Source organism: Dermochelys coriacea, chromosome 1 (genome assembly GCF_009764565.3).
Source record: "Dermochelys coriacea isolate rDerCor1 chromosome 1, rDerCor1.pri.v4, whole genome shotgun sequence".
In the NCBI taxonomy this organism is placed as follows: Eukaryota; Metazoa; Chordata; order Testudines; family Dermochelyidae; genus Dermochelys; species Dermochelys coriacea.
Window position 1 is genome coordinate 354,199,349 of NC_050068.2, and position 20,463 is coordinate 354,219,811.

General features: G+C 45.7%; 1 protein-coding gene across 2 annotated transcripts in view; it reads right to left on the minus strand.

Moving 5' to 3' along the window:
* The window catches only part of HCLS1 (hematopoietic cell-specific Lyn substrate 1), a 52,654-nt gene that overhangs the window by 19,472 nt on the left and 12,719 nt on the right, over positions 1 to 20,463 (minus strand). For both annotated transcript variants that reach the window (XM_038386915.2, XM_043500468.1), the window contains exons 4-5: positions 3,014 to 3,143; positions 1,244 to 1,354 (exon numbers count right to left, since the gene is read on the minus strand). In XM_038386915.2, the coding sequence (XP_038242843.1) occupies positions 1,244 to 1,354; positions 3,014 to 3,143 (241 nt within the window). The remainder of the gene's footprint in view (positions 1 to 1,243; positions 1,355 to 3,013; positions 3,144 to 20,463) is intronic.

Below are 20,463 nucleotides of genomic sequence, written 5' to 3' on the forward strand. Positions count from 1 at the left end.
AGTCTGTATTCACAAAAAGAAAAGGAGTACTTGTGGCATCTTAGAGACTAATAAATTTATTTGAGCATAAGCTTTCGTGAGCTACAGCTCATTTCATCGGATGCATTCATCGGATGTGTTCCCCTCTCATCAGCTGCTCCCACACCACAGCCACTGCTCCCCTGCCCCCCGCCAAAGGTCAGTGGCTGAGCTTAGAGACTGGGGCTGCCCCATTCTGTGATGTCAGTTACACACGCTGCACAAATCAGGTATCCAGCCAGACGGGGGCAACATGACACATGCTAGGTACAGAGCTGCCAAGTTTTGTGTAGCTCCATGGCTGACAGTTTATGCAAATGAATTAGCTAGTTTGCATAATTGAAAAAAATTGCAGATAGCCATAAATATCAGTTTGGAAACCACTGTGTGGATTTAGTGAAACGTGTCAGTTTGACACCCGATACGCGAGCAGGGCTCCCCAGTGAGATGAGGCAGGGTGCTCAGCAGAGCCCGGTTCCTTGCACCCTTCAGAAGAGAAGGCAATTGCATTGAGTCAGAGGAGTGAGTTGTCAGTGGCGGTTCCAAGGTACACAAAGCATGCAGCAATCCTGGGCCCAGACCATTGCGTGCCTTGAAAACAAAGTCTGAGACCTTCAATTTATTGCTGCGGCAATTTACTGCTGTGTGTTCTCACTGTGCCCTGTACCAGCACCCTGCGCTGGACTATTCTTTTAATCCCTCTCCCATTCTGCCCCACAATCCCCACTCCCACTCACTCCTGCATTGTTTCTTCCACTTTTATCCCACTCCCACCTGCAAAAACCTTAGATCCTGCAAATCCAGCAAGAGAGAAATATTCCCAAATAAAAAAAGGTTATACACACACACACACAATTCAAACACAATTTTTACCACCAAAAGAATAAAACAAATCTTGCTTAAACCATATAAAATACTTTAACTCCTATTATAATAGACATCAAATCTCTTTCTATCCCTCAGTTAAATTTAATTATTGAAACCTTTATTTTTTTTAAAAAAAGAAAAACTTCCTTTCCATTGCTGAAATTCTATTTATGACAAACTGACGAGAGATTTAGTGTTTTCCAGCAAATTGCCGCAATTTGGTTTTTTTGCCCACCCAATCCTGCCTGCAACAAAGTACATTTTACCCACTCCTGCGATTATGGCAGTGGGTCCTGTGGGACCTGTGGGATTCCTGACCTGCTGCAGGGCTCTAACCTGTACCACTGCAGCCACCTACCTTGTCGGCTCGGTCCCTCTGAACTCCATATTTCCCCCCAAAGCCTTTAGCTGCATCTGTCTGAGAGGAATGCTTCTCAACATCAGCTACGTACTCGTGGCCCAGTGCACTCTAGGAAACCAAAAAGAATAGTGTCAGGCACCACCACTGTTCCTATCCAACAGAGAGGACAGACACACTGACAGAGTCAGTCACAACTTAATTCTGGTCTAGTAGTCAGGACAGACACATGGGCAGAGGCACAAACAGAACATACTGCACTGCCATTTAGTCCCACTGACTAACGCATCCTGCTTGAGCCCAGGCCCTGCTCTGAGAAACACTTGGCTGAGCTCTAGGGCAGTATCCCCAGAGCCATTCCCACATAGTGCCCATGACCTGATTACATGCAATATGGGCAAAAAGAGGACAGTCCCACCCAGCAGTACATACACTTGGTGCTTCAAAAGGGCTAATTTCCCAACGGTGAGGAAACTGATTGGAGGTACAGAAAAAGAGCTACAAAAATTATTCAAGCGCAGGAGAGAACATGGTAGGTACACTCAGAACCTTAAAGAAGGGCGGGGGGGGGGGGGATTTGATAGCTTCTTTCAACTACCTGAAAGGGGGTTCCAAAGAGGATGGATCTAGACTGTTCTCAGTGGTGCCAGATGACAGAACAAGGCGTAATGGTCTCAAATTGGAGTGAGGGAGATTTAGGTTGGATATTAGGACAAACTTTTTCATTAGGAGGGTGGTGAAGCACTGGAATGCATGACCTAGGGAGGTGGTGGAATCTCCTTCCTTTGAGGTTTTTAAGGTCAGGCTTGATAAAGCCCTGGCTGGGATGATTTAGTTGGGGATTGGTCCTGCTTTGAGCAGGGGGTTGGACTAGATGACCTCCTGAGGTCCCTTCCAACCCTGATATTCTATGATTCTATGATTAAAGAGCCCAATCTTTCTGGCTTATCCAAAAGATCAAGACTTGATAACAGTGTATAAGTACCTTCACAGGGAGAAAACCCCAGGTGCTAAAGGGATTTTTAACCTAGCAGAGAAATGAAGAAGAACAAGAACAAGTGACTGGAAGCTGAAGCCAGACAAGTGCAAATGAGAAATAAAGCATAAATTAATAGTGAGCGAGATTAACCACTGGAATAAACTACCAAGGGTTTCTCCATCTCTTGATGTTTTCAAATCAAAACCGAACACTTTCTTGAAGAGATGCTTTAGCCAAACACAAATTATGGGGCTCAATACAGAGGTAATGGTAAAATTTAATGGCCTGTGATATACAGGTCAGACTAGATGGTTATTTCTGTCCTTAAACTCTCTGGATCTATGAATGAATTCTCTCTATGCCGCTGTGTTGTGAGCCCACCTGCATCAGTGTGTTCAATTCTGGGACCCTGAAGGGCATGTAACTAGGAGGAATGGGACAGATTTAAGAAACGGGATGTTTATGATAATTAATCAGGAAATATTCCCTGTCAGGGAGATGGATTTGGCTGGGAATCATCCCATTAGGAGAAAGGTAGGGGCCCCCATCATGTGGGACATTTAAAGTTAGACCGGACAAAGCTCTACTAACAGTTCATTAGGAATAATCCTGCTCTGGTCCATGGGGAGGGAGATGGGTGGGACTGCACAGACCTATTTCATTTCTAACATCTGTAAATCTCTGCTCTTGCTCTTTCCCTGATGGGGAACAGTCACTCAGACAGACCCATCCCTCCACTGCTGGGACAGGAAACTCTCTGCAGAGCACAGACAAGCCACAGCAGCTTTTACCTTATCCATTCGGTCCTGCTCTGTTCCAAATTTGCCCCCGTAGCCATAAGAGGCCTTTGGCCCAGTCTCCAGCTCCTTCTTCTTGATGACTTCATGTTCCTCAGACACCTTGCTCCTCAGCTGGTGGATGCTGGGAAGAAATAGAGGATCAGGGCAAATCACTACAAAACCCTCAGACTCAGTCCAACCCAACAGTTGTTACACAACATTACAGACTGGAAAATGCTGCAGTGCAGACCGTATCATGATCAGTGGAACCTGAGTCAGAGGGCCCATTTTCCCTGGAGGGATTGTTATTAACAGGACACCAGTGGAACAGGGAATGTGAGGAGTTAGGCTGGAAGCAACTCAGCCACACGGTTTAATAAATCCAATTGTTCAACATAATCTACATCCAGCTTCACTCTTTGCAAATGAAACACAGACTAGGCCTATGGCTTTGCCTCTTCAGACCCATCAGCGCACTTCACAGCCAGGGGCCACATCATGTGCCCAAGGCTCGGGTGCTCCCCAGGGAGGCAGATCTGAACTCTGCAGCCTCAGTGCAGCAACTTCATGTAATGAAGCTCTGGAGATTTGGATGTGAAAATGAACAGTCCATTCAGCATGGTGCCCCCTTCCTCTTGTGCACTATTACATTATTTACACTTTCCCTACATATTCCATTTTCTACATGTGGTATATTTTTGCACTGACAATGCAGGGCAGCGCTGAAGAAGTAAGTTGGGAAGCTGGTGCAGTTAGGGTGACTAGATAGCAAGTGTGAAAAATGAGGATGGGGCTGGGGGGTAATAGAAGCCTATATAAGAAAAAGACCCCAAAATCGGGACTGTCCCTATAAAATCGGGACATCTGGTCCCCCTAGGTGCAGCCAGTTATGAGGGAAGTGGGGATTGGAACCAGGGAGGAGCAGGAGAAGTTTTGGGAAGTGAGGTAAGCACATTCACTGATCACTCTATTGCCATGGTCAGCAGCAGGAAAGTAGTTTCAGAGTTAACACCCCATTGGTAGAACTGGGGCGGTTCTTGTAATGGAATGCTAAACTGTATTATACTGTTCAGCCACTAGGTGGCACTATGCATAAAACACTTTATTTAAATGAACCTCAACCATATCCACCATGATTTCAACAATTTCCATCCCACCATCAACCTCAGCCTGGACCAGTCCACACAAGAGATCCACTTCCTGGACACTACGGTGCTAATAAGCGATGGTCACATAAACACCACCCTATATCGGAAACCTACTGACCGCTATTCCTACCTACATGCCTCTAGCTTTCATCCAGATCATACCACTCGATCCATTGTCTACAGCCAAGCTCTACGATATAACCGCATTTGCTCCAACCCCTCAGACAGAGACAAACACCTACAAGATCTCTATCATGCATTCCTACAACTACAATATCCACCTGCTGAAGTGAAGAAACAGATTGACAGAGCCAGAAGAGTACCCAGAAGTCACCTACTACAGGACAGGCCCAACAAAGAAAATAACAGAACACCACTAGCCATCACCTTCAGCCCCCAACTAAAACCTCTCCAATGCATCATCAAGGATCTACAACCTATCCTGAAGGACGACCCATCACTCTCACAGATCTTGGGAGACAGGCCAGTCCTTGCTTACAGACAGCCCCCCAATCTGAAGCAAATACTCACCAGCAACCACACACCACACAACAAAACCACTAACCCAGGAACCTATCCTTGCAACAAAGCCCGTTGCCAACTCTGTCCACATATCTATTCAGGGAATACCATCATAGGACCTAATCACATCAGCAACACTATCAGAGGCTCGTTCACCTGCGCATCTACCAATGTGATATATGCCATCATGTACCAGCAATGCCCCTCTGCCATGTACATTGGCCAAACTGGACAGTCTCTACGTAAAAGAATGAATGGACACAAATCAGACGTCAAGAATTATAACATTCAAAAACCAGTTGGAGAACACTTCAATCTCTCTGGTCACTCGATTACAGACCTAAGAGTGGCTATCCTTCAACAAAAAGCTTCAAAAACAGACTCCAACGAGAGACTGCTGAATTGGAATTAATTTGCAAACTGGATACAATTAACTTAGGCTTGAATAGAGACTGGGAATGGATGAGTCATTACACAAAGTAAAACTATTTCCCCATGGAATTTCTCCCCCCACCCCACCCCCCACTATTCCTCTGATATTCTTGTTAACTGCTGGAATTAGCCTACCTTGCTTGTCACCATGAAAGGTTTTCCTCCTTTCCCCCCACTGCTGCTGGTGATGGCTTATCTTAAGTGATCACTCTCCTTACAGTGTGTATGATAAACCCATTGTTTCATGTTCTCTGTGTGTGTATATAAATCTCTCCTCTGTTTTTTCCACCAAATGCATCCGATGAAGTGAGCTGTAGCTCACAAAAGCTTATGCTCTAATAAATTTGTTAGTCTCTAAGGTGCCACAAGTACTCCTTTTCGAATACAGACTAACACGGCTGCTACTCTGAAACCTCTCAACCATACCTGGCAGAGCATTAAAGGCTCTTATGCTGAACAGAGCTGGGGTGTATAAGTAAGCTCTGTGACCAGTCCATATCTAGCACAGGGACATGACATGGTGTCAGGAGTAAACTACAAACAAAAATAGAAGTACCAAAGCAACAAAGAATCCACATGCCCCTCTTCAATGACCTGGAGAACTTCAGCTTTGCAAACCTTCAGAATGGACAGACTAGAAACATGATTTTGCAAGATTTCGCTTTGCTGCTAAGCTTCACAAGGAAACTGGGGATACACAAGTTATCTTCTTTAATTTATGCTCTGGGGAAACAAACAGAACATATCTTTAAATCCTTTGGCTTTACTGAAGACAGTCACAAGGATGACTGTTAAAGGGTTCTGGCTACGTTTGAAGCATACTTTATACCTCAGAGAAATGTGTTTTATGAAAGAGCAAGTTTTCACCAGAGAATTCAAGAACCAGAGGAAAAAGTAGAATGTTTTACAAGACCTCTGCATACATTGGCTGAAAACTATAATTTTGGGGAATGCAAAATATGAAAATATCAAGAATAGGTTGGTTATGGGGATAACAGATAAAACCTTTCACAGCAGCTACAGCTGAAGAGAGATTTAATCCTAGTCATAGCTATCAAGAGAGCAAAGGTTAAAAGTCATTATCATAAAATCTCTGTGGCAAGGAGAGAGAATTCCTAGGCTAAGAGGGACAAATTCCAGTCTACATGCCTAAGGTGTGGAAAACATTATATCCCAAGAGCTGATCCATATCCAGCCAGAAGCACGTGGCGTAATAAATGCAGGAAATATCCTGCACTAAGGAAGTCAGGGAGTTGACTCATACTACAGACAATCAAGCACCATTCTTTCTTGGATTCGTCACTTCTGAGGACACAGAGTCTGTCTGGAGAGTAAAAATGAATATTCATGGCAAGACTATTGACTTTAAAATTGACTCAGGAGCTGATGTCACAGTCATCTCAGAAGGGACTTACGGTCACCTTCAGCCTCTCCCAGAGCTTAAGTCACCTGACACAGCGCTGACTAGCCCTGGAGATATTCTGAACTTGGGCCAATTCACCATAGAAACAACTTTCAAAGACAATAGCTATGCATTCAGGGTGTATGTGATTAAAGGACCACTGACCATCAGCCTTCCCAGTGCAGCGTGGCAGCCATGATGGGCCTAGTGAGAAATGTGGAAGAAATTGATGGAATATTGGATCATATTGGACTTTGAAAGGAGATCCAATACAAATCACTTTAAGAAACAATGCTGAACCATATAGTGTACATACACCTTGCAGGATTCCTACCCCCTTAAAGTGGAAACTGAGTTAAACAGAATGGAGTGGATTGGCATAATCAAGAAAATCTCTGAGCCAACAGCATGGTGTGCCCCAATGGTACCATTTATAAAGCAAAATGGAAAAATACAGATATGTATGGATCTTAAAAGCCTCAATGAAGGAGCCTTGAGAGAACAATATATCCTCTCAGCACTGGATGACTTCCTTCCCAAAATGAAAGGAGCTACAGTATTCTGCAAGCTGGATGCCTCGAGATTCCAACAGATTCCTTTGTCCAAAGAAATAAACTACATTTATCAGACCCTTTGAGAGATTTTGCTTTCAAAGATTACCAGTGCACCTTTAATTTTCCAAAGACCGATGGCAGAACTGTTAATGAAAACAAATGGAATTGTAGTTTCATGGATGATATTCTGATATATGGATCTTCAATAGAAGAACACAACAAAACACTCACCCTAAGCCTAATTGGTCAGTCTGGACTGAAGCAAAACAAGGAAAAATGTGTTTCACTGCCTACCTCAAATTGAGTTTTTGGGATAGACAATAAACAAAGATGGGATCTGTCCTAGCCCTGAGAATGTAAAAGCCATTCATGAATTGAATGCATCAGCTAATGTACCAGAACTGAGACGCATACTGGGGATGCCATATGACCTTGGTTGATACTTTCAGGACCTTTCTACAGTGACAAAACCATTGAATGTATTATTAAAATCCAATACCTCTTGGCTATGGGGGGCAAATCAAGAAATTGCCTTCAAATGATCTCCACAGCTCCAGTTCTCAAGTACTATGATGTGAACAAACCCACAATGGTCAGTGAGGATATAAGCAACTACGGCCTACATAGTGTATTGTTGCAACAACAGGGCTTGGAGTGGAAGCCAGATGCATTTTGCTCTTGCACACTCACAGAAGCAGAAAAATGTTATGTACAGATTGGCAAGGCGTGCCTACCAAGTGTTTGGGCATGTTACAACTTTAACAAATATCTGTGTGGACTAGATTCATTTACGCTGACAGCAGACCACAAACCACTTGTAACTCTCAGCAATGGAAAAGACCTGGATCAAGCACGGCTGAGATGCCAGAGTCTATTGCTAAGGTTAATGCGATTTAATCCAATTACTAAATATGTTCCTGGGAAGAATCTGGAACTAGCAGACATTCCATCATGAAGCCCAGCATCACACACAGCTACCTGTGAGCTCATAGATGACGTAAAGGCGTATGTGGATGCTGTGGACATGTATAGACCAGTGTCAGGAAAGAGACTACTCCAGCTCCAAAAAGCAACTACAACAGACACACAACTTCAGGAAGTTCTAAGTTACGTTGGGATGGCTGACCCAAGTACCTAAACCACACTAACAAAATGACAAGAGACTACTTTGCAGTGCGTATTAAGTGAGGCAAATGCACTCATTGTTAAAGGCAATTACAAACGAAATGAGAAGAGAAATCCTAAACCTCATCCATGAAGGGAATCATTGATTAACTAAATGCCATGAATGGGCCAACCAATCAGTGTGGTGGCCAGGCATCAGCAAGGACATAAAGTATCTGCATATGAATCTTATAGAACTAATAGACCAATACAACACAAAGAACCTTTAATAACAACACCCCTACCAGATAGGCCTTGGAAGAACTAGCTGCAGATTTATGCATATTCAGAGGACATCATGACCTTGTCATCATGGACTATTTTCCCAGGTGTATAGAAATACCATACTTGACAGACATACCATGTCATAGTTTTATTGAGAAACTGGTGCACTTTTACTCACTTTGGCATTCCAGAACAGCTAGTGACAGACAATGGACCATAATTCACTGAAACAGAATTTAAGTTATTCTAAACGAAATATGATTTTGATCATATTACCAGCAGCCCATGTTACCGCCAAGTAAATGGAGAGACAGAGAGCTGCACAGACAGCCAAGAAATCATACAGTAGGAAGATCCATTCTTTGCCCTTTTGAGTTACAAACCAACACCAATAGCAGCTACTTGATGTAGTCCAGCACAACTCCTAATGGGAGTACAATTCAGACCAAGTTTTGAAAAGAACCTATTTCCAAAATGGCCAGACGTGAAGAGAGTGACCAAATTGGATAAAAGCCTAAAAAAAAAAAAATCTTATGAACACTTTTACAGCAGACGTCACTCAGTTAGAGAGCTGCCAGGCCTAGAAACTGGTGACTGTGTTCAAGTCAAATTGGATGGAAAAAATGGATGGACAATTTCAGATATCGTTGTTTAAAAACAAAAAAAAAAAAGAATTCCACACCCAGATCATATGTGATAAAAACTGACTGTCAACACCTACAGTTTGTTCTTCAGCAACAGCAATCAATAGAGGAAATTCGACAAATAGCAGGTGCAGAAGACAATGACTCAAGGATTCCAAACCAACCAGTCAATCGTTGCTACTAATGGAAGACCAAGCAGTTATGCCTTCAGGTAGGGTAACTAGAAAAACAGTGTGATTCAGACACACTTAACTTATTGTTCTGTACTGAACTTCAAAGATCGTGTAATAATGTAAATGGTAGGAATGTAGAACTTAAAAAGGGAGATGTAATGGAATGCTAAATTGTATTTTACTATTCGGCCACAAGGTGGCACTTTTATAAAATACCTTACATAAATGAACCTCACCCATAGCCTGCAGAGCATTAAAAGATCTTATGACTGCCTAGGAAGAATAACGAGGAGTCCTTGTGGTAGCTTAGAGACTAACAAATTTATTTGGGCATAAGCTTTTGTGGGTTAGAACCCACTTCATCAGATGCATGGGGTGAAAATACAGGAGCAGGTATAAATACATGAAAGGATGGGGGTTGCTTTACCAAGTGTGAAGTCAGTCTAATGAGATAAATCAATTAACAGCAGGATTAATTGATTTATCTCGTTAGACTAACCTCACACTTGGTAAAGCAACCCCCATCCTTTCATGTATTTATACCTGCTCCTGTATTTTCACCCCATGCATCTGATGAAGTGGGTTCTAACCCACGAAAGCTTATGCCCAAATAAACTTGTTAGTCTCTAAGGTGCCACAAGGACTCCTCGTTATTTTTGCTGATACAGACTAACACGGCTACCACTCTGAAACCTGCCTAGGAAGGAGTACTGTGGAAAGGGATCTGGGGGTCATAGTGGACCACAAGCTAAATATGAGTCAACAATGTAACTCTTGCAAAAAAAACAAACATAATTCTGGGATGTATTAGGAGGAGTGTTGTATACAAGACATGAGAAAAAAGAAAAGGAATACTTGTGGCACCTTAAAGACTAACAAATTTATTTGAACATAAGCTTTCGTGAGCTACAGCTCACTTCATCGGATGCATGAGAAGTAATTCTTCCACTCTACTCCGCTCTAATTAGGGTTCAACCGGAGTATTGTGTCCAGTTCTGGGCACCACATTTCAGGAAGGATGTGGACAAATTGGAAAAAGTCCAGAGAAGAGCAACAAAAATGATTAAAGGTCTAGAAAACATGACCTATGAGGGAAGATTGAAAAAATTGGGTTTGTTTAGTCTGGAAAAGAGAAGACTGAGAGGGGATATGATAACAGTTTTCAAGTACATAAAAGGTTGTTACAAGAAGGAGGGAGAAAAATTGTTCTCCTTAACTTCTGAAGATAGGACAAGAAGTAATGGGCTTAAATTGCAGCAAGGGAGGTTTAGGTTGGACATTTGGAAAAACTTCTTAACCGTCAGGGTGATTAAGCACTGGAATAAACCTAGGGAGGTTGTGGAATCTCCATGATTGGAGATTTTTAAGTGCAGGTTAGACAAACACCTGTCAGGGATGGTCTAGATCAGGGTGGCCAACCTGTGGCTCCAGAGCCACATGCAGCTCTTCAGAAGTTAATATGCGGCTCCTTTTATAGGCGGGGATGGAGCTATAGGCGCCAACTTTCCAATGTGCCAGGGATGCTCACTGCTCAAGCTCTCGCTCTGGCCCCACTCCACCTGTTCGCACCCTACCCTGAGCTTGCCATGCCCTCACTTCTCCCCCTCCCCCCAGAGCCTCCTGCATGCCACAAAACAGCTGATCAGGAGGTGCAGAGAGGGAGGGGGAGGCACCGATCGGCAGGGCTGCCGGTGGGTGGGAGCCACTGGGAGCGGGGCAGGGGGAACTGATGGTAGGGCTGCTGACGTATTACTGTGGCTCTTTGACAATGTACATTGTAAATTCTGGCTCATTCTCAGGCTCAGGTTGGCCACCCCCAGTCTCGATAATTACTTCTGCCAGGAGTGCAGGGGACTGGATTAGATGACCTCTCGAGGTCCCTTCCAGTTCTATGATGAACACATCTGGAGTGTACAAGCAAGCTCTGTTGCCAGTCCATATCTCATACAGGAACATGACAGTTCTCACCTTCCAGAGCTACTGTTTCAGGCTGTCTACAGACTTTGCTCTTTGAAGTGTTGTCTCCACCACTAAAACAGCACAGAAAATGTGACACAGCCAATGCATCCCCTGCAGGCCCCTGTGCAGGACAATGGGCCTGTTTTGGGCAGGAAATGGCAGCTGGCACGTAATTGGCTGGCATGCCATTTCCAGGCCTAGCCACAGCCTCACAGGCCACAGGATTAGGGCCTCTGCCAACTGGGGAATCGGAGTCCAGCCCTGGACTGCAGAAGGGTGGTTGCTGAGTAGGTATTCCCTGGGCCATGAGAGAGTGCACTTCAGGAGCTGCTGGATTTGGGACAGAGCTACGGTGCCAGGGCACAAATCCCAGCTCCTTAAGCATGGAGCGAGAGATCACAGCATGAGCCACGCTCAAAGGAAACACCTAGAATCCTCCAGGGCAAGGCCCAAGTGGAGTAGGCGACAGGAATGGGAGCGAAAGCACCTGCCCCCAGTCCCCTCCCGCCAGTTTCACTGCTGGTGATTTGCAGAAGCCCTTATTTGGCTGATTTCAGGTCACTGAATGCAGTCACCACTTCCTCTTCCTGTAAGTAGACATCACCATGGCAACAGCCTACTTACCCCTCACTGTTCCTCAGAAACCAAAAATCCCATCAGACCTGCAGGCACTGGTATCTGTTAGCTCAGTCTGAGGGAAATGGTTCAGCCTTAGTAGTGACCCCTAGGCCAGGATCAGTCCCCTTTTGTACCCCAGAATCTCTCTCTCCCTCTCACACACACAAACCATGCACCCCTCCTCCCCCCCACACACACAATCCCCAGCCAGGAGTTTACCCCTTGTGCACCACTCCCAAGGCCAGAATCATTCCCACCAGTGCTGCGACCCCCAAGACACACCACCTCCTCCACCTCTAAAGGGTTCCCCCCGCTCTAGGTTTCAAGGGCTCTCACCCCTGCCCTTAGGGGCACATTCCATCTGGCTCAGACTCTCATGTGGGTGGAGATGGAAGATGGCTGAGAGTGGATGAAATGCAAGGTCTGTGGGGACCTAACTGGCTCGTTGGCAGCGGATGCTGAGGCATATGTGACCTTCCCCTGGTCTCCCATAGCCCTGTACAAGGAACCCTTGGGAGACTGCGTGTGGGGCAGGGGACTGAGCTCTGGTTTGTGGGATCAGGACATAAATGCAGAAGCCCCTATTCTATTTTTCAGCCATTTAACCTGCCACATCTCTGTTCACTCTAGTTAGATGCCAAAGGCCAACGATGGGAGCCGCTGCAGTTCCAGGGACTGCAGAGTCACACCTGCCTTGTCCCCAGGAACTCTGCAAATCTGAAGTCCTAAAGCTGCTTTTATTCCTAAGGCACAGGTGTCCTGGTGGTTTCCCCTTGCCCCTTCCAGACAGAGCGCTGCAGCTGGGCTACCTCCTAGGAGCAGGAGTGATGGCACAAACTCCATCCACACAGGGAGATGTCACTCACAACTAATGGTGCTGATCTCCTGGGCTCTGTTAGGCTCATAATGGCTGAGGAGGCCCTGCTTGTCATGCCCAGTCCCATAGGCCGGAGGACCCTTCCCAGCTCCCTCACTAGCCTGTCCCAGAGGTAATGAAACAACTAGAGGAGTTCTGGTGCCAGGGAGGATCTATCGCCATTCCCTTACACCGAGCTCTAGTGAAAAACCACCTCTCTGTGTGGCCTTCTCTCCCCTGCACCCCTTGCCTCGCTTAGAGCCCCCCAACAGGCTCTCTTCGAATTGGCACCCAAAGCTGCCAGAACTGATGTCTGTCTGTCCATCCATCACTTCCTTCTACAATGCTGCTTACAAAGTGTGACAGATATTGATTGACATGGGGACCAGAGCATATCTTACACTGAAAGCATGAAAACTTCAAAAAAGACTTTCTATTGAGGTGGGCCAGATGGCTTGAGCCATAGACTATTCATAGCTCTTCGAACCAATATAGGTGATGTATTTTTATGTGTTCCTGGCTCATGGGAGCTGGGTGTTCCTGTGGAATCTGAAATCACTAGGGGGTGATAAATACAGAATCCCAAGGCTGGGCATGCTGATACCCTGCTTTGGAAGCTTGGCCACCTGGGGCAAGGAGGATGTATGGGTTTCACCAGTTTCCATGATGCTGGGAGGAAAAGATTTCTGGGATATAGAGGCTGAGTTTAACCAGACTCAGTGCCTTCTTTCTGGGCTAGAAAATGGACAGGACCTTTTGTCCAAGAGGGTTCCAAACCCTTGCTAATGCGTTGGAAGGACTTTGGCCTGCCAGGGCCCAATAGGGTGGCTGGGAGACTTCTGGTATGTTTAGTGTGTGTGTAGATACCTGTATTGTTTTTTTCTGTATGCTTTTGTCCTTTAATAAATGTGTTTGCTTAGGAAGAGCTGTCTGCTCATTTGCAAAAACACCGTAATTGTCCTTGGACAGAAACCAGAGAGCAGGGGCTGGATGTTTGTCAGACCACAGGACAATGGCAGTAAAGAGCAGGGGGCTGTAGCCTAAAGCCCCGGACAGAAAGGAGAAGGATGCAGGTGTCTGACCAGAGAGGAGACAGCTTGAGGCCTGAGATCTGACGGGCATTCCTAGAGCAGACTACAGCAGGTCTCAAAGGTGTAGTAACCTTGACATTATAACACAAAGAATCTGTTTTTCCTGTCCACGGCTTGTGTACCAGTGACCACAACCCTGGCCACTAGCTAGCATCTCAGTTCAGACTTGCCACAGCCTCATCCCCATAGACCAGCTGCCTGGGCTTGCACAGCACAAAGCTACTCACTTCATCATTGTGACCTGCCAATCAATATATCGTTATGATAGTGACACTGCAGCCACTGCAAACAAGTGCAGCCTATGCCTCCAGTGGAGCCTGCAAAGCAGTGGGCTCAGCAGTGTTGCCTTATACACTCTGGGATTCCAGCTCAGATAACTGGGGTTCCACTTGCCACTGGAGACGGGGGGGGGGGGGAAATTGACCCCTGGGCTGACCTAATCTGGCATAAGGACGACAACCCACTACCCACAAAGCAATGGCCTCTGTGAGTGAGTCAAGTGGGTGCCACTAGCAGGGCCAAGGACCCAGTCAGAGACACAGCGGAGAGACTGACCTTCCTACCTGCCAGAGCTGACCTATGTTTATAACAACATTGCAAACACCTCCACAAAGCATAACCCCTACTTCCTGACATTCAGCAGGCATGGCCAGCTGCTAATAGACATGAACCAGGGTCCAGGGCCCCAGAATGGGTCCATGAGCATGAGGCTGGATCGTAGTCACTAACATGTGCCCAATCTGAGACTGTCCAGAATCAGGGCCTGCAGCAGAGCCAGTCTCTGAGCAACCTAATGAATGCAGCTGCCTGTAGTAGGCTGCCTATTTGGCTACACCTCCTGATGGGTAGGAAGAGTCAGCAGACTAGCTATTCCACCCAGCAGCGGCGTAGTTTAGCAGCTGCTCAATGCATTCAGCCAGGACTGCGTTAGCTCCTGCACCTGCCTGTTTCCAGCCCTGCTCCTGTCTTCCTTTGCTTCAGGTATCCCTGCTCTGACCCTCTGCTCCAGTTCCTGACTTCTGTCTTCAGCTCTGACCCTTGGCTCTGGCATCTGGTTGCTGACTTCTGCTCCAACCACTAGGCATGGCCATTCACATTCCGGTCTCTGACAGGTTGGGCAGTCCTAAAACCACAAACTGTCAGGGAACTAGAGCCCATACGACAAGCATGGACCCTAAAAAGGCCTATATCTCTCTGATGAAGATAGTGGGACCCCACAGACCTTGCAGGCCCAACTTGCCACTCTGCAGAATGCAGCCCTATAAGCTCAGGCTACATCGCCTTCAGCTCTGACCCCCTGCTCCCATGAACCCAAGCTCCCCCTGCCTGACAAGTCCAATGGCAATTGTGACTAATTTCATGTGTCCCTAAATCAGTGTTGGCTCCTCTTTCTGCTACACTCGCAGTCGTATCCCACTAACCACATCTGGGTGGGATTGATTCTGAGCCTGCTTCCTGGGTAGGCCCTGGTTTGGGCCTCTCTGTTCCTGGAAAAATCAAACCCACTCCTGGGCCAATTTGAGAGATTCATTTGAGTTATGGCAATGATCTTTGATTACCCGAGTTGCAAGCATACTGCCAAAGCCGCGTGTCTGGTGTTGCAGCTGGGATGCTGGCCAGTTGCTAAATATGCAGTGAAGTTCCAACACTTTACAGTTGATGCTGAGTGGAACAAGGCCACCCAGTATTGGGATGTATATGTTGTAATACGCTATCAACCATTTGGGCCTGGCATAAATGCTATGTGCTTGACATGAATATGTGAGTTACATGTTGGCAACTGAAGTGAGGATTTAAGGTTATGAGCCGTCAAGAATTGTCTGTGCAAAACAACTTTGTCATGTCCATAAGAGGAAATGGAATGTCTTGGATTATGGTGGCCTCCCTGGAACTGTTTTCCTGGAATTATAGGTGAAAGGCTTAGCAAACAGACAAAGAGCTGATGACACGATGGACCGGTCTATAAATAGTTGCCTGACATATCTGAAATTTAGAGTCAGACATCGATCCAGAGCCCTGATAAAGAAGAGGCATGCAGTGTGGGGCTCCCCACACCCTATGATTGGAGCAGATCTTGACTGGCCATCGGGACTTCATTCTAATCTTCGGACTCTGGTGTAGTATGAAAGGGGTGTGAATGTGGAGTGAGTGGGGTTTATATTGTAATCTATAAAAGCATTTAGAGTATTATATACCAACACTGTGTCCAGTATCTGCCTGCTCCCCCATCCCATAGGGAGGACTCTATCAGAGCCTAACACCAGTAATACCATGTCCGGGGTCAGCCTAAACAATGATATTAGAAATGAACCGATATGGGTGGAATCCCATCTGGCCTGGATGCCTTTATCAACCTATGCATCAAGATCAATGTCTGCCTGACCAAATGACTCCAAGGAGAAAAAACCTGTCCTCCTGGCTCGGTTGATGCCATTCCCAGAAGTCTACACCAATGCTTGTCCACTTGTACCCTGGTGATGGCCAATCACCATACAACACATCTCCAACTCTCTGTCCAGCTCAGCACCCTGCAATGCCTGACACCAACCTAGAAGTACTGATAGAATGCGTGCCTCAGGAAATTTCATGGATTTAGAGTTCACCCACACACACCATGCCCCCCCACCCCCAGCACAAGAAGCCCCCTGATTTAGTGGCGTCCACTGACTGGTCACTCCTTTCATCAGGACTGGTAACCCACCAGACAATTACCTTAGAGGTAACTACCCTACAAGGCCACCAAGAAATTCTTCAGTTTGGGCTAATTCATCAGTTGTTCTTGGCATCCCCAGCTCATTGCCCATGACCAGCACATCCTCTGGTGATCAGGCATGGTACATTTTGACTCCCCATTTTGCTGACAGTCTTGTTTCCCAAAAGCTGACCAGGACCAGCAACCCTTTGCAGCTTACTTGGTCTTCCAAATAATTCAGAGATGTGAAGAGAAGATTCAAAGGTGACCCCAGAAACCCCCACACTCCCCCACCCCAACAGCTCCAAGGATTCCTGTTAAATATCAACACTGTGCCAACAAAAAGAAAGCTAACACTCTTCCGCTCCATCAGAACTATGAATGCCCTTTGGACCTCCAGTTGGGCACAAAGGCTCCCTTCGGGCACATGTACTCCCTCTCCAAACCAGAACTACAGGCATTCTGGAGGTATCTCAAGAAGAACCTGTAGAAAGAGTTCATTGGCCCCTCCACATCCCCCACAGGGGCCCCAATCTTCTTTATGGCAAAGAAAGATGGATCCCTTTTGGCCTTGTATGGACTACCAAGCTCTGAACAAGAGTACAATCCAATATCAGTACCTCTTACTGTTTATTCATAAGCTATTCCAAAGACTCTGATCTGCAAAGGTCTTCACAAAATTGGACCTCCATGGAGCTTATAACCTGGAGGAAATCTAGGAAGGAGATGAATGGAAGACGACCTTCTAGACCAGATACAGCCACTTCAAGTAGTTGGTCATGCCATTCGGTTTGTGCAACACCTTGGTGACCCTCTAGCATTTCATAAATGACATCTTTAGGGACATGCTGGACCAATTTGTCATCATTTACCTGGCCTACACACGCGTTTTCTCCAAAAGTCAGGCCGTCCACAATCATCCCATATGCACTGTCTTAGAAAGAGTCTACCATAACCACTTCCTCACAAAGTTCAAGCAATATGAGTTCAATAAGGACACAGTGGAATTATTGGAATTCATGATCTTACCTAAGGAACTCACCATGGACCCATGAAAGGTAGTGGCAGTATCCAACTGGGCTGCACCCAGGCACGTATACTGAGTGCAGTGATTCCTGCAGTTTGCCAATTTCTACATGCAATTTATTAAAGGATTCTTTAGCCTGGTTGCACCCATAATGGCATTCCCGCAAAAGGGGAACTGGTTGGCCTGGTCCTCACAGGCTCAGTCAACCTTTGATCGCCTGAAGAGGGCATTCACCTCAGCACCCATCCTGATTCATCCAGATCCCATTTTGACTGGATGCACCCATGTAGTCACAGTCTACACAATGTTGTAATAATCTTTGTACAAAATATGCCTTGTGAGGTGGTGACACTCTGTGCCTCGGGAGAACACCCTGCACCCCCATGTTCATCCTTATAATATGATTGTGTGGTATCCAATGCAAATTTTGTCATATTAGATGTCTTCAGAAGACTCACGATGCACTGAGCATTGTTGTTATAGTGATGTTATAGGTTGTAATTTCATGTATATAGTTATGAGGCTGAAAATGTATCCTCATGGCTTAAAACAAACCCAGGCAAAACTCTCCAGGAGCAGAGGGGCAGTTTACACCTCATCAGGGCATATATGGGACAAACCCAGCCCAGCCTCACGGGAGCAAAGGACACTGGCCTAGGTAGCAGCAAAGGATCTGTTGGACTCTCGAGTGAGTCACCCCTCTTCCTTTGGTCAGTTTGAGACTATGATGAGATAATGCTCACCTGATCCTGAAGTGGGAGTGCGGGGGCAAAGCCAAGAGGGAAGAAAGAACATGATAAAAGAGAGAGACATTTGCCATGCTCTTCCTCTCTTTTCCACCACCATCTACAGACATCACCACCAAGCGACTGAAGTGCTGATCAAAGGGGAGAGCCTGGCTGAAGGGCAACCAACCAGCCTGTGGTGAGAAGCATCTAAGTTTATAAGGGCACTGAAAGAGTTAAGATCAGCTTAGAATGCACTTTGCTTTTATTTCATTTGACCAAATCCAACTTCTTGTGCTTTGATTCATAATCACTTAAAATCTATCTTTTGTAGTTAATAAATTTGTTTGTTTATTCTATCTGAAGCAATGTGTTTGGTTTGAAGCATGTCAGAGACTCCCCTTGGGATAACAAGTCTGGTACATATCAATTTCTTTGTTAAATTGATGAAGTCATATAAGCTTGCAGCATCCAGCAGGCATAACTGGACACTGCAAGATGGAGGTTCCTAGGGTTGAGTCTGGGACCAGAGATATTGGCTAGTATCATTCAGTTGCACAATCCAAGCAGCTTACATGCCAGCGACTGTGCGTGAACAGCCCAGGAATGGGGGTTATCACAGCAAAGCAGGCTCCCAGAGTCAAGGATTGGAGTGACCTAGCAGATCACCGGTCCAGAGAAGACCAGGGGAACATCACAGAGGTATCAACTGAAAATGAATAACTTGCTGAGCAATAATATCATGTATGTAGCAAGATTATATGTAAAGTTATGAATAGAAGATGAAATCATGACTGAAGTGTGTTTACCAGACAAGTCTGTGGATTGGGTAAACCTGTTTTTCAAAGACAAAGGACTAGCTGATGCCTCCAGCCAAGTGTCAAAGCTGATGGGACATTATGTGCCAAGTGGCCACTCTTTGGCATGGAAGGGACAAAGAGATGTCCCTCTTAGCAAACAACAGCATAGAACATCTTTCACCACCCTTTGTCGCTGTCCTCACAGGGGGAATAAATTTTATCTAGGTGTAACCCTCAGGAAAATGCATTTTCTAACGGTGACTGAACTATAAAAGTGAGAGGCAAAAACACTCCCAAGTTATTTCTCTCCTTATCCATCTCTCTCTCTCTTTTTCACTGAAGAAAACCACAGAAACAGCCATTGGACTTTGGGAGCAGATCCTCTCCTGAAACTTGGTCAGCCCTGTTGCTGGGAGCATGTGGCCAGAATTTTATCATGAACCAAGTCTAGTGTGTTAAGCCTTAGTACCAGGAAGCATTTTATCTTTATTTTTCTTGTGACCATTTCTGACCTTAATGCCTTATGCTTTTACTCACTTAAAATCTATTTCTTAGTTAAATAAACTTGTTTTATTCTTTAATCAAAACTAATCCAGTGTTGTGTGTGGGTAACTCCATTTTGGGTAGCAGACTGTTGTATATTAATCCCCTTAAAAGGGCAACAGACCTAATCTATCTGCACTGTCCAGGAGAGGGATGTACAGTATAGGACACATGTTTTGGGGGGAGAAAATCTGGGACTGGGAGTGTGTTGGGGTCACCCGACAAGTAGTAAACAAGTCTGCTGGAAGCTAGTGTGTGACTGGTGTTTGCTGACTGGCTGCTCGGGTCAGAGTTGCTGGACCAGGGCTGTGGCTGTACACAGACACTCAGGGTGTGACCTGCGTGCTGGCAGGCTGTTTGTGAGAGGTCTAAGGGGAGCTACAGTAGCAAGTCAATGTGAGGCACCCAAAGTTATAGGGCAGGAGGGACAACACCTCACTGGTCTGTATTGCACCTCGGAATGTAACACTCACTAAACCATTTTGCCAAAGATGCAGTTTTATCTCAACATGCAGGCCCACCACTAACTGCACCCCTGTGCTTTTTATTCTCAGAAGCTAACACTGGTAGAAAAAACATTACTATATTTGGCACAATGAGTTACTGGCTATCAACACAGCTTTCGAGGAGCGGCTTGCCCTCCTAGATGGGGCTGATTCCCAGTCCAAGTCCTGATGGACTACAACTGGAATGTCTATGGACTTCTAGACACTTTAACTAATGCCAGATCCACTGGTCCCTCTTCTTTGCTCACTTCAATTTTGTAGTAACCTATTGCCCAGGGACGAGAAATAGGAAGGCAGATGCCCTATCCCTCAAAGATGAATATCTTGCATTGGCAAAGGGCTTGTTGTCACTGTGTTCAAGGTGTCCAACTTTGCCAATGA